Source organism: Colias philodice, chromosome 24 (genome assembly GCF_061535455.1).
Source record: "Colias philodice isolate Cphi_HAF_F1 chromosome 24, ilColPhil1 Martin Lab GWU primary, whole genome shotgun sequence".
Classification (NCBI taxonomy): Eukaryota; Metazoa; Arthropoda; class Insecta; order Lepidoptera; family Pieridae; genus Colias; species Colias philodice.
The window spans coordinates 2,788,178-2,803,943 of record NC_143109.1 but is presented as its reverse complement, the minus strand read 5'-3'; the positions used below and the strand labels follow the sequence as shown (position 1 = coordinate 2,803,943).

Genomic DNA, 15,766 nt, shown 5'->3' with positions numbered 1-15,766 from the left:
GTATGTAACCATTCATAATACATTTAATGAATCATCATGCAAAAGTGATACCTACAGCATATCTAAATGTGGCTTTTTATACGAAAGCGAATTCATAAAAAAAATTGATTACACACATGAAACCGTAGCCGTAATTCTTTAAAAATATTGTCAAAGTTAACTATTAGTGCCAAGAATTTACATATTCGTTTAACCACTTAGCAAAACAATTTAACACAAAATGTAGTAATAAAGTATGATTTTTACGATCAATAAAACTGTGGAGACGAAAGAGAACTCGTATTGTATGGCTGAAATCTGTTTCATTGATTGATATGCAAGTTTATATATTTGCTTTGAGGTCGGGTATTAACAGTTCCGTTTCCAGTTTTATGATTAAAATTTCTTATGTAATTTTCGTCTTTCGGTGGTTTATAAATGTACTAATACCTCTACATGAAAACTGTTATAAGTACCTATAAAAAAACTAATAATGGTTAAACAAAACTTAAAAAAACTTTCTTAAATACTAGCTGAATACCGAACTATATATTATTAAGATGTACGAGTATCTTGTATGGGCACCGTTTTGTTATCTATTGATAACAATTAATGATTATATTTTAATAACTTCAGCATTTTACCAAAAAACAAGATTCGTAATGAATTAGGTCATCACAAAAGCTTTCCAAAATTAAAAGCTCAAATATGTACCGTAGAGCATACGCTCTACGGTAGAGAATTGAGCTTATAATTTTAAAAGCTCCATTTATTAAAAAGCTCTTTGTTCGTATCAACAAAAATATATGCATTGGCTACAAAGAACACTATAGTATAAATATCAATCATCCAGATATATTTTATTTCGCGCTTCAAAAAGAAATTCACACACACATAAAAAGCTGAAAACTATCGATTAAACTCAATACGGTTTTATTGAATAGATCGTTTATCTATAAGTGTACTATTAAGTATAACGGCGTCATAAAATATTACCACGGATACAAAATGGCGCCCTAGATGCGGTCAGTTGCATCTATTCTCGTCGAAAATAACTGTCCGTCTGCGGTGGAAAGGGCATTGTCATATCGACTTTCACATTTCTCTACTAAAACGTGCGAAAATAGTGAATGAAAAATACAATATATTTTTCCAATTATTATCTGTGCAATAAAAACAACAGTTATTAAATTATTTTGTACTTATTGGTAATCCTATGATTCATAAATTATGATTTTTTTAACAAAAGATGAGGCATAATAATTATTCTCATATCTAGTTAATAACACACAAGCAAACTTGGAGCACAATTTTTCAATAATCGAAATTTTATTTTCAGATCTATTCATCGTAAACTAGAATTATACTGACTATTTGACATTTTTCTTGGATATTTGTAACTACATAACCTGTAGGTATACTAGGCTATGTAGTTGTTAACAAAAAAATAATCTGCCAACTGCGTGCGTAAAAAATACTCACTTTTGAAGTGATATTTTAAGAAAGTAAGGTGAAAAATAGATTAATTTGTCAGCAGGTATAATGAAGGGAATCGTTCCAGTTGTTAACATTATCTAAATATAAACTTTAGGTGACTATTATAAAAAAAATTGTTGGCACTTCGTTTTGTTGCGAACTGAGTTATGTGACACCGTTTTACACAATATTAAATTCTTTTCGTTGATTATAAATTTAAGTAAGCCATTCAATATGCGCTTGTTAATTTTGTTTCATGTTTATTCAGATTTCAGTCTTATATTGTGTTTTTTTATCAGCAAATCGCCCAGACTCTAGCTGGATTGAAAACTAAATTATACATGGTGAATTGAAAACTAGATTGAAAACTGGATTGAAAACTAAATTATATAATATAATGTATTACTAAATTTTATCATAATATAGGTAGGTGAAATAGTCTTGCTGTGTCCATTAGGAATAAAATATCATATTATCTTATGGTTTGTTTTTATTCTTAACCCGATACTTTCAAAAGTAACATCGTTAGACGCTCTTATACATCTTATATCCTAAGCCTTCTATAGTAACGTACATATGTTACCCGTGATAGGTATAAGTACATTATACTTCAAGTCTTCAAGTAATATCAATCATCTATAGAAGTTGTCAAGTCAAGAATGAGAGCATAAAAAAAAGAATGTTGTGTGGTTTTATGAAACCACGGTAAAAGTGAAACTGTTCGAACGGTTCCGAACACTGCTTTGTGTAGTGCATGTCGCGTGTCGGTCGGCTGCCGAGTAGGTATACCTACTCGGCAGCCGCGATACACGCGACATGCGCTACACAGACCAAAAAGTTTGAGACGATGTAATAAAAGTTTCACTTTAATAACTCATTCTGAATCGTATCGAGCAGGATAAAAGGAAATCCCTTAAGCTTTGGCGTTTCAAGGAAAATTGATCGAGGTTATACCTAGTCGTTCTCATTCATATTCTTTAGGGGTGAAACATATTATGTATTATTTTATTTAGCTCTGAGCAAGAACGGGAATAAATCTTATTTAAGAAACTAAATAATCTCAACATTTTCCGAACTCTGTTAACGAAAACATCTCGAAAAAAACATGTTTATCATGAGAAAATTTAAACAGTTGATTCAAACAGCTAACCTCTGAAGCCCTGTCTGTCCTTGCCGCTGTTTATAGCATTCTTGATACACATTATAAATCAGTTATCAAATCGGAAATGCACAATAGACATATATTTACAGAATATATGATATTTCCTTGTCAGAACTAATTGCATGTGCGAACAGCATCGCTCGTTTAATGCTTTCCAAACAAATCAGTCGAACTGAGAATAACATTGAAATATCTTCAGAATATATGAAATAATAAATATCTATCGTAACATGCATAAATGTTTTAAGTTTTGATATCAACTTATTCAGAAAATCATCATTAATTTCTATGAAAGAAAAGTAAGTTGGGTTTTCTCCTAAAATACTAATATTATAAAGCTGAAGAGTTTGTAAGTTTGAACGCGCTAATCTCGATAACTACTGGTCCGATTTGAAAAATTATTTCGGTGTTAGATAGCCCATTTATCGAGGAAGGCTATAGGCTATATATATTATCACGCTAAGACCAACAGGAGCGGAGCCAAGCGGTTGAAATCGCGGGGCGCAGGTAGTGTTATTTAAAAATCATTTCGAATATAATATATGATATATTTCAAACATGTATTATAGAATTATATACGTACAACATATTTATGTTTATTGATAAAAGAATAAGAAGAGAAAATCCTGAAAGAAATTTCAAAGCTCGTAATTCTAGATGAAACTTTATTATGCTCTCACCGTGCATTTACATCAGACAATCGAAAGCTCATTCTAACCAAGTTTTAACCCCACTATGTCAGTATTGTGTATTTTTATTTATCTATTTAGTGTAAACGCGTAGAGCATTCTTTAGTTGTTCTTAGTGCGTTCGAAAAGATTCTATACAATGTTCTAATACTGAACAACACAGAATACGAGTTTGCGTTTACACTAAAATATCACGAAATATTGCTCTTGCTCTAGCTCTAGCTCTATGTTCGTTTGATATTAATGCAACGTCAGCTATAACTCAAATCTTAGCTAATTAACAAAATTTAGCTATTTCAACTTGATCAATTATTTTACAATAAAAAGAACGCTCCTTTTTAAAATTAAACTACCTAAATCCTTCTTATTTATAATTTTGAATAATTTTAATAGTAATGACTCATCATGCAAAATACTCGCTCATGTTTAGATCCTTCATTCAACTCAAATCATAGATAAATCCCCAAATACGAAAATCCGCTTTGATCACCACGTATTGTAATGATTCCTTGTTGAACAAACGCCAAAATCGTTGTAAAACAATCAAAGCGTTGAATGGAAGCCCAAATATAATAACTATAATTCACGAGGTTAGTTTGCTTCTAATTGAGCAGTATTTATGGACAATTGTGTTTTGATAGTACTATTTGCGTGAAAGAAAATAAATATCTGCTTGTAGATAAACAATGATGGTAAACAGTTTTATTGTCTATTGCGTTCAAGATTTCCAGTGAATGCTACTTTGGAACTGAATTATATACTAGCTTCAGAACCATTTCTGAACCAAATTATACACAAACTTGTTGAATCGGCGTTAGAACAAAATGGATGTCAATATACCTATATTGCACGCCTCATAAGCGAAGCGTTGAGGTGGGTACTACTGTCACTTCGCGCAAAACATCTGATTTTTCAAACTTAAAATGTGTTTATGTTTCATACATTGCACTTGTAAGATAATACATACACACACATATTAAGAAAAAACACTATTTTTAACATTCATGATATTTTTGATGTCATTTTTGTTATTTAAACTAGTTAAAAAACAGTTTAAAAAAGTTCTGTCTTGGACGTCCGTGTGTCTGTATGTGCGGAGGATTTTTATAATTTAACTAGCTTTTTGCCCGTGGCTTTGTCTAAAACCTAATAATTTAAATACTTATCTAACCTTCCTCGAGAACCACTGTATCTATTAAAAAAAAACTCGTCAATTCGTACTATCCGTTGCGTAGTTTTTAAAATTTAAGCAGCACTAATGTCGTTGTTTTTATCAAATTGGACCTGAGAACTTTTTTGTACATTACGCGTTTCGTATTTTCAAATATGCAGGTTTACTTATATTATGAAAATTTTAAGATATTTTGCTTCGTGTCCATGATTAATAATCTAAATCCGTTGAAAGCAAACCTCAAGTCATGGATATATCCACTTACAAGACGCTTTATATCAGGTGAATGTACTAATATTGAAGGATTGGAAGAGCATCTCTCGTTCAATCGATTTGATAGCCAGTTGAGTAATAATATAACTATATAATATACATCTGTTCTGAACTTATAAGGAGTAAAATAATTAACATTATTAGAAGCCCGCATCCCTGCAGTGAACGTATATGGGCTGATGATGATGATGATGAAAAAAAATTAAGGTAAAATAATTTTTTATAGATGAAGAAAATGTTTGGTATATTTTACTACTGAATCGAAACGAAAGGACAAAGTCGAAGCGAAATGTAAGAAAATAAAAAGTAAACAATGCATTTCTTCATTTCTTTTTGTTTATAAAACTGTGTGTTGAGAGACATTCTTTGCTCCGATTAAATACCGCCTTTGTATTAAAAGCACAAAGGAATTTATGAAATCGCTTGCATCAGATAGTCACCATTTTACTTTTCTCAGAGTATTGCTTACGTACGAGTATTTGTAGGTATTTTTAAGCTATTGCATAGCTTCTATCGCGGGCCTTGAGCGCGGGGACCGAATCCAGAAATTCCGTAACGAAAAAACCTCACGCTCCCCACTCCAACGGGCGCGGAGGTGTGGCTTGAAGGCATAGCATGCAATAGCTTTACCGCGACAGTCCCCGAGTGCCACACGTCTTTTTTTATTTATTTTTTGGACAAGGGAAACTACATTACACTAAATAACTATGAATACTATCTCGTTTTCGATTTGAAAACAACTGTGAATGTTGTTTTTATGATAAATGCACCTAATTTTAATGGAAGTAGTTTATTCTTTCATGATCATGATGCTTTATATAAGCTTCGAGCTCATTAATATCAATTATAAAATTATTGTAGGCATGAAGTATCGCATCTATCAACTAGCCACCTATATTTTAATATGAGTCATTGAATTTATAGCACTTAATTAAAAATATCGCGACATGCTGTATCATTAAATCAATTAAAATCGCAATCTGTTCTCCAGAAAGTAATTTACAGCTTGCGGAAGCCCGCCCCAATTCGCCGCCCTAAATAAGACGTATATACATGAAACATTACTTCAATATCGATTGTTTTGACTGTTGGCAGTTATTGTTTGCTTAAGAAATAGGGCTGCCCACTATCGATACATTATTTAAATCGATAATAACAAAAACTGCAGATTAAATTGCAAATTTGTAAATAAATTCGAAATTTACAACCTGTGTGACAACCCTAAAAATAAGCTTCGAAATACCAATTGCTTTACGGTTTCTAATTGAAGAACGACCGACGCACGCTTTGATGTAGTAATAAAAAAGATTTATAGGGTTGTCATAAGTGAAAATTATGTTATTCTATTGTAGTTTGTGTTTCACAAAGTTTCAAGGTTTACGGCATATTTATGATTTCATTACATTTATGTACTTTTTATTGTATTGTATTTTTAGATTTATGTTTGTATGTTTAAGGTAAGCCAATGTTCATTCATCCAAAAGTAAGATGTTTTTAGTGTTGTTAAATGAAATCAAACATTATTTGTTGAAAGCTTTCGTATTGTCAAGTGCAAAGCTTACGAATAATTATAACCGATAGCTTTCACCCACGGCTTCGCTCGCGTGGTGTTTTTCGCAATAAAAGGTAGCCTATGTTTTTTCTCAGGGTCTAAAGATTGTCTGTGCCAAATTTCATCAAAATCGGTTGAGAGGTTTAAGCGGGAAAGCGTAACAGACAGACAGACAGACAGACAGAGTTACTTTCGCATTTATAATATTAGAAGGGATTTAAAATGAAACACATGTAATCAATATATCTTTTTATATTTCTTATATCTATAATACAAGGTCTGGAATGGTTATAAGGCAATTTGTAATATCTATGTCATATTGTTAGCTTTTAGAAAATTCAGGATAATATAAAAAAAGCTAAGAGAGACTTACACTTATAACAAAAAATAATAAATAATTTCACTTATAATTTATTCTTACAACTAAGTAATTCAGCTTTTACAAAATTATAGGAAATACAGAATATTTATAACTGCCTTGATTGATTGGCATAGCTTTTTAAACCTAATTTAAAGGGTTTTTTTTTTCTTCAGAAAATCAAATGATCAAAGGTATTTGTGTTACATTTCGTCCCATACTCCATGAGGACAATTATTATTCGACATAAAAAAGCATTACTTATTATAATATTCAGAGAGCTAACATTAAAAAATATTTGTGCATTACCTATAGGGTATGGGGCAGATACGTTTCTAGGATCTAATTTCTTTACAGGCAAGTAAATAAACTTATATGTAACTAATAATCTTCATAAACGGCTTTCTTCATTAGACTCAGACTATTTAAATTAATAAAAGAAATATCACTTATAATAAGGTTTAAAGTTAAAACCACTCAAATAGGCGGTCCGAGACTCTACATTGAGCCCTTATCTTTTTAGTATTTAAAAATATATTAAAAAGATACAAGATGGATTTAAAAATACAAATAGTAAAGACTAGAGATTTTAAAATAAATATGTTTGTATAAATTATTCGTCCGCGTGTCATCACACATCATAATATTCGTAATAAAGAAACTTTTTTCTTACATAAATAAATGAAAGATATTGAAGAAGTTTATTTTTCACATAAGCTGCCATTTCAATTGAGAATCTATCATAATTACACGAAATATAACTTAAACAAATGAAAATTACTGACATGCATTATTATAAACAGATAGAAAGTAATTTGATGATATTAATATTATTACTTATTGTGTTGTGCCTACGATAAACGTATAGAAAATTACAAATATTAATCAAGTATTGATAAAAATAGATTTTACAGTATATAGGTACTTATTTATGGTTATTAGATTGAACCTATTGCTGTGATGTGTTAAGTTTTTTATAAGCGCTTTTTTTTTGCTAACACATTCTTACTAACTAATTTTTTAGGGTTCCACTTTTAAGAATTTCTCTTCTAATTATTTGTCATGGCATTTTGCTAACAGATGTCAATAATAACAAAAGTATAATGTACCATACAGGTAAGACTAAATTTTTTTTTGTGTTGAAATTACCTTATGTCGAAACTATCGTCTCATATCCGCAGTGACGAAATTCTACGATATATATTATCTTTCGTCATAATAAGAGAAACCTATAGATCTAACAATACTAAGTATTATACACTGTATTATACACTAGTTCTTGTATTTTCATTCGCAACATCAACTTCTTAGCCGGTCCCAATTTCTTCACATGTGGTAGCAAGCTGTTAAAGAAGCCTATATCTTCATCCTTGGCTACTTCTGGCTCTTCACTACATTTTTGAACTTCATCATCGTCGTCATAAAAGTCTGTTTCCATGACGATTGGTTTTGTATCGAATTCATCAAAGTCATCATCTCTGGCCGCTGGCTCATCATTTATTTCTTCATGGGTTGTTTCGGTGGGTTCAACGTTTGTGTAATAATTACTGCTCTGGTCAGCTACGTCGAAGTCTTGGCTGTATGAATCTTCAGGGATGTCGTTGCCGTCATTGTCGAAGAACTGGTTTGATAGGAACTGCAGTTTGGGCAATAACTCCCATTCGGAGGTCTGTTTGCGCACTTCTTTTCTTGCTTGGTCTCGTAGGTACTTCCATTTTAGACGTGCTTCATCGCCTGTAAAAACATATGTGCTATAGAATATTCAATATCTTTTATATTATTCATCCGGAAAATCTATTATTCATATATTTAAATTTTTAGATACCATAAATAATTACGTTGTTGTGGTTATGTATTTTTAATTGCTTTGAATTAATTAATAGGAACAAGACAATTGAGGGATTTCGTGTAATTGTTCTATACCTACGAAAATAATTAGAGGGGCTGATTAGTTAATTACTAATTACATCCTCAATCAAGTAAACGACGCCTGTTAAATATTTGTCCTTTGGTCAAAAAGACCCTGCTAACTTGTCTAGCACGACTATAACAAAGTATTTATTTGTACTTACGTGTAACACCCAAATCCAATGCAATTTCTTTCCACGCTTCATCCAACTTATACCAATTGTGATGTCCCTTCAACTGTCGATTCCATATAATCTCCCTCACTCTTACCAGCTCTATCAACTTATTCATATCAACGTCTATAGTCCTTCTCTTATTCATCAATAACTTTTTGCGCATTGTATATCCAAGTTTTGGTCTTTTAATCGATTCATCAAGTGAATTAAATACTTCTTCGGCTGTATCTTCATCACCTTCCTCGTCCTCTGTTATGAATTGGTGATGAATGAACTTTAGCTTTGGAAAGTGTGGCCATTCGGAATCGTTGGGGTTTTTCTTCATCTCTTTCCGGCATTGGTCTTTCAGGTTTTTCCACTTCTTTCTACAGTTAAGACCTGAAAGTAAGAATATTTTTGAAATTTGCAAAAATGTTGATTGCAAATTTAACATAGTAGGTAATTCAATTTCTTCGTTGTTTTAAAGTGTGTTTTAAAGGCTGTTAATTTATGATACAAAACTTTTAACAGGTAAATAATACCTATACTCTACAACTCTACAAAATAATGAGGGCAATAATAGGAGAACTTATCTGTTTGGATGATTGTGATTAAAGTTATTTTTCAAGTTTTAACTTGAAAAATAAACTTTAGTTTATTAAATTAACTTTGTTGAATATAATTTTTATACAAAGAGCGATGTAGCTTAAATTTGACGAATCGCTTTAAAAGTCGCTACTCGCTTTGTAACTCAAACTTAAATTGTAGGAGCTTATAATATGTCTATGTACTTTAAAATAAAACAGCATACGATATTAATTATTATTTCTAAAAAAATACGTATTATAAGAATATTATTATTTTAAAGAAGATTCATCACCAGCTGCTCTACAGTTTACTTTTATTAAATATAACGCCATCTATGTGTAAAAGCGTGAACTACAACAAATTGCCCCGTTTCAACATTGCGGTGATATCAACGACGCGCCATACGCGGCGCTGCATTCGCGCAGCTAGCGGACAGCTTCGCCATACAAACGTAAACATGGCCGCAAGCTCGCACGGGCGTTCACCTCAATACTCACTGGTTGTGCCGACTTCGGCTGCGACTTCATTCCAATACCTCTCCAGTTTGAAGCGATTCCTGTGTCCCCTATAACTTTTATCCCACAAGCACTCTCTCGCCTGGACGGCGGCGATCAGCTTGTCCATGTTTTTGGATTTCGCACCCTTGCCTTTCACCTTCATAGCGGAGCGGACGCGCTAGCGGGAGCGGCGACGAACGTAAGTGACGCGTGGCTGTAAACTGAGCGGCTTCGCTTTCCGCATCCGCCCCCCGCTCACCGCTCGCGACCCCGCTGCCGCCCCCGCCCGCGCCTTCCTCATCGCTACTCGCTCTCCTTTCGTGACCAATTAAATCCGCTCTGTTACCTGCTGACCGTACTAAACAGACAATAATGGTTCGTTTCGTATTCTTGGGTATACATTTGTCTATTCTATGAATGCAAATATTTACATACTTCAAAGTACTTGTATTGATTTATTTTGATATCTTTGATAATTTCTTCGATAGTGTTGTAATCGCTAACCGCGATGATAAATTTTTAAAACATGAATGAGCATAATATTACCTACTGAAATCTGAAGTTGAATCATTTAAGTTTTAATAAACTTAATAAAATATTTATTTTAATTTAAGTTAGTCAAATAATTTAGTTTTTATAAATGATAAAATGTTCACTTTTAAGTAGAAAATTAATGATTTATTAAACTCTACATAGAGCTTCACATAATTCAAATTGCACCTATTTTTAATATCGTTATATGACCGATGCAGAAAAATACTCTATGAATTTCTCTCTTTCATTTTATGTGAAAAGTAAACATAGAATAAAAACCAAGCCTCAAAGATGACGTAAATTAATAAAGACGCATACTTTGTAAAACATAATATTGTACTACCTATTTATATAACATGAACTAAACGGCTATTATTGAGGGTTCATTCTTACTTAGACATACACGTCAATTGTGAGTCGATGTGTGTTTAATAATTATTTTAACAAAAGTGAAGTGAAATATATTTTGTCCCTATATTTTCTATTTGAAATTAAATTTTACAGTGAAGTATTTTCTAAGTGCTACGATTTTTTATAAGGTGCACGATAATTACTCAGTCCTCTGGAGGTAGGAATAACATGCGTGTAAGGTTAACCTTAAAGTAACATAGTATTTCTTTATTATTACATAGATAATTATAATCGTAAGCAACTGATAAAGTTTTAATTGCCAAATTGTCAACGATAGTAATATATTCATAAGCAAAAAACAGTGAAAACAGCTCTCGATAAAACATAATCGTGTTTCGTTACCTTGAGACGTAACTCGGTCAAGCCACCACTGCGCATGAGTGAAGTCAAGTGCAGCCAAGTGTCATCACCCAGTCTACCCAGAGACCGGCAAGTCAGCGGCCTCCTGTCCCGAGAAATAAACACGTCGCAAACACGAGTGTCATTAAGGTTAGTCGAATTTCGAGTGCCGCATCTGTTTATTTAGTCTTTGGACACGGTTTTTGAAGTGCGTTCCTTTTTGAAAGTTTCTTTAGTGTGTAGCAGGTTCGGTTTTCAAGCGAGTTCTCTTTTCGAAAACTTGTAGATGTTGGTTGACATTGCTAATTGTAATTTTATTAGTTTCATTATCACTTAGACGTGGGTTGTGTTGCATTTTAAAGTTTATTCGATTTTAGGTACCTATTTGTTTAACGTTTTCAATGTTGTTGGTTTTATGTAATTATGGTTTTTATCTTATGTGCTCTTTAATATTGACAATACTTAAGTAAACCCTGTCATTTTATAGTGTTTTGTTTGTTCGGTAAATGTGATCTCTACATTTCAAATTGTATTGTAATGACGAACTATAAAAATGTTTAATTCCTACCATTTTACAGTAAATTGAAATTAAACTAAACAGGCAGTACTACTAATTTAGAAAAATAAAATAATAACTTTATATTTATTTGGATATACATAGATTTTACGAATGTAATTTATAAATAATGATTATTAATTATCGCTACATCTCTTCATTTACACCTTTTTCATTTAATTTCATGATACAATATTCATCGAATTAGAAAAATGAGTAAGCCTTATATATTACAGGCTAGCTGTACTTATTAATTATCTAATAGACATAATATAAATATTATTAAAAATTATGTCGTATCTTAATACTAATGAAGCAGCATTTAATAAATTTAATGATATTAATTGATAAAGTTAGAGCCAATTTTTATGCATATTTAAGCAGCGCCATCTAGTTTCAACATTATGAAACTGTGTACATCAAAACAAAATATAAAATGTAGAGTTTTGAAAATATAGAATTTGTGTATGTTATGAATATAATACTCACCTGGACGATACAATTTATTGTTTTTCTTCGCTCTATCGTTTTCATTATTGATAAAATGTATGTTTTTTTCTCTCTGTGGTGTCTACTTTATGTATCTATAAATAATTGATAGACACTTAAATTATTTTAATATCATAATTTATATAATTATTTTAACTAACTATACCTATATACTAATTTTTTGGTTATATTCAGCCTGCCTTATTAGGTACCTCACACTTTATTTTATGATTTTAGTGACTTAGAAGAAATCGCAATAAGCGATATAGCCTACTTTTATATCTAATGTATTTTATTTATTGTATTCTGACGTTAATATACTAAGCGCTTGTTTCGGCTTTGCTTGGTTACAAGACAATGACAAAGAATACTTAATAGTAGCTAACGCTTACTATGATAATAATACCCAAAATATTGATCCACGTTTTAAACTAGATTAAATTTGAAAAACTACTTCACTAATTTTCATATTAGATAGAGCTATTAATATTTTTTGAATTGTTTCTGAAACAAAATTATCAATATTCTAATAACCATATAACAACGCGTAAACATCAAAGTTTACGCGTTGTTATCATGAAAATTTTTTACATTTTATACCGTTTATATATTCAAGATTATTACAAATCTATTATTTTAAATCTATTAAAAAACAATAAAAACCTATTCAACTAATAATAATTCCTAGGTTCGTTCTCTGCTGAACCAATTGATAAACAACTATTAAAATTGATGTGAAATTCAACTGCCCCGTACCCCATATCCCAAAACGAAGCAAGGGACAGGCTACAGTCGTAACTAGATAGCCGCTGTTGGGAGATTACATTAGGGCTTCGTTTAAATACACCCTGAAACACAGGGGAAGGGCAAATGCGTAAAGCCATATCCAGATGGATACAGTGTTGCCAACTTGGTAGTCAAGCTTAGAGCTAATGTTGTGCCAAAAAAGAGCTGAAAAAGAGCTAACTTTATCAACTAAAGAGAGCTAAATAAAACCATTCGAACTTATTATATTTTATATCAGCTTTAAATTCTTTTTTACATAAAGCCCTAAGATGGTCTACCGGTAATATTGAAGAATGAGCGGCAATATACAATGTCAGAGAAGCCTCAGATGAGCTCTTCGATTCGTCGAACTTTGGCTTTGCCTGAAAGGTTAATTTTTGTTGTCTCAAAGAAAAGGGCTCCGCAGCTTTCAAGTGTTTTTTGCGCTTTATGTGATTAAATAAGTCATTTTTTTTTGCGTTTATTTCGCATCGTCAATAACTGCAGAAGGCTTTTGTATTATCATTGCTGACTTCTTTTAACCAGCCCTGAAAATCGGGCTCAGAGAGCCATTCCTGGCGGAATTTCTGGGTGTATGGTTTACTACAGGACATAATTTCACAATAAAGTCTTCACTTCAGTCACTTTCATATAACAAACTTAACTTTATCACAAAACAAACACTAATCTCTCAAATGACTAAAATTTCCAGTTTCCACATACATAAGATGAATGAATACCATTTGTAATGGAAGCACAAGAAAGAAATCGTGTACATATATATAAGTTACTCTATGATCGTGTACGGCGAATGTGGGGGAATTCCCTCGGGCGGGCGGGGAAAATATCTTTATGATCTATGGTTTGGTACAATACGAAATGGCTGCGTTCAATAATTATAATTAACCTGCACTTCGGTAGTGGATTCGAAGCCAAAAAGCCACCGTCGTATGGCTAACTGAAAAAGAGCTAGAATAGTCGTAAAAAGAAGCTAAGGAGCTAAACGGTTTTTTTAGAGCTGATAATTGATAAATAGAGCCAAATCTAGCTCTAAAAGAGCTGAATTGGCAACACTGGATGGATATGTCTGGCACAAACAATACAAAAATTATAGAGAGGAGTTATAGATTATAGAGAGAAAAATTATAGATTATAGAGAGAATACAATATCGAGGGTAATTTATATAAATAGTATAAAGATAGAAATAGAGATAATTAAATTATAAAATAAGACATTTAAAGAAGGAAAAATTACTTATTTAACTGTATATAAATATTAATTTTCTTCCGCAATAAAGAACTCTACATCCTCAGTTTATTTATCCGCAAACTTATATTATTCAATCTTGTATTTGCACAGACTACAGAGTGACGAGTTAAAGCTAGTAAATATTAATTTAGAGTTATTGTCTAGATGTCAGCCAGCACATCTAGATGTAAACTCCAAAGTCTAGACTTAGTCTAGACCTTGTAGAATTTATTTCTTCCATGTCCTATTAAAACACATTTTACTATTTTATATTCTTACTTGTAAAGTTAAAGTTAATTTTAAACTGTTATAAAAAGTCGTCAAAAGTAGAATCTCCTACGTATTACCAAAACTTTTATATTTGAAAAATTTACAAATAAATGAAATCAAGATCGATGTTATTAAAACAATAAAAGCACCCAATTCTTTATTCAAACATTTAATGAATATTCAATTCTGAATATTAAACATTACCATTTTTCAAAAACTTGAATTTAAAAGAGCTATCGAGGCTCCTTCAGAGGGTACGTGTAGAAGCAATTATTACCACCCCTCTATTCTAAAAAGAAGGGTGCATAAGGACTCGGCTAAAATCATCCTGAATGGACTGAAGTAGGAACTTCACTTATGACATTAATGTAATGTTGTTGAGTGGAAATGTGTGCAAATTATTTTCTCTCAGACTAACTTTAAAAAATATATTCGAAAAAAAACCTTTGTGACATGTTTCATACCAACATTAACCCCGGAAACCTTTTTCGGGCGAACCGCAAACGTATAAAAATAATATTCGCAAAAGTACAAAAGGTTCACTGTCGTTAGGGACTAGGGAATGAATCTAAAAATACAGCCAACATAATTATTACGTTTCGGCTGAATTTAATAGCAAAGTATATTTAACTATATACATATATGTAACATAATATAATATATATACCTAATCTCTTTTTCTTCCCATTCGCTTTCAATGATAATCTAATTAAAGTAGCGACAATCCAGAAATTAGGTTAGGTTTCAATGAAAATTGGAATAGTTTCAACAAAAACTATTATGTATTTGAACATTCGACATCATCATGCAAATGCATCTTCATAAAACAGAATATGAACCTCAAACCGAACAATTTAGAACAATTAGACAAAGTAGTGAATTGTCTGAAACCTTTATACATGCCTGTCTGCACAATGAGCAGAGAAATAGGCCGACGTTTCAGATCTTCATATAAAATGCCATGGCCACTACGATGTCGTGATCGTAAAACATTTTATTGTTTTAACTGGAGAAGAGCATTATAGCACCACTGGGAACCGCCGATGCAGCTGTTTCTTTCAGCTGAGAGCTACACTTTGTCGATAAATACGTACTTGAGTATTTCATTAACCTATATGTATAATATGTTTATAATATAACCCGCCTTTTGTGGTAAGACAAAGGTTTTATGCATTGTAGATTAGAGGTTGCCACTTTTTTATTTCTTTCTTTGAGGGTGAGTGATAATTACTTTTTACTTTTACTTTTGAATAAGCTGCTGTTACTGCAGTTCAAATTATTCAATTCAAATAAATCATTCTAAGTATCGGCAATCTATCAACTGAATAATGAATATTGATGAATG

At 31.7% G+C, this 15,766-nt stretch overlaps 2 protein-coding genes across 3 annotated transcripts in view; one reads left to right on the top strand and one right to left on the bottom strand.

Moving 5' to 3' along the window:
• LOC149477650 (uncharacterized) overlaps positions 1-15,766 on the top strand; it is a 42,588-nt gene that overhangs the window by 10,951 nt on the left and 15,871 nt on the right. Inside the window, exon 1 of one of the 2 annotated variants that reach the window (XM_089710252.1) lies at positions 10,721-11,242. The exons of the other annotated variant lie outside the window; for it this stretch is intronic. The gene's annotated coding sequence lies outside the window, so the exon portion shown is untranslated. Of the gene's footprint in view, positions 1-10,720; positions 11,243-15,766 lie in introns of those variants that run through there. 2 annotated transcript variants of the gene reach the window in all.
• LOC149477651 (uncharacterized) lies at positions 6,734-10,132 on the bottom strand. Its single transcript, XM_089710281.1, has 3 exons — positions 9,809-10,132; positions 8,733-9,122; positions 6,734-8,394 (listed from the first exon to the last, which is right to left on the bottom strand). Exons 1-3 carry the CDS (start codon positions 9,969-9,971, stop codon positions 7,907-7,909), a joined length of 1,041 nt encoding a protein of 346 aa, XP_089566407.1. The 5' UTR covers positions 9,972-10,132; the 3' UTR covers positions 6,734-7,906.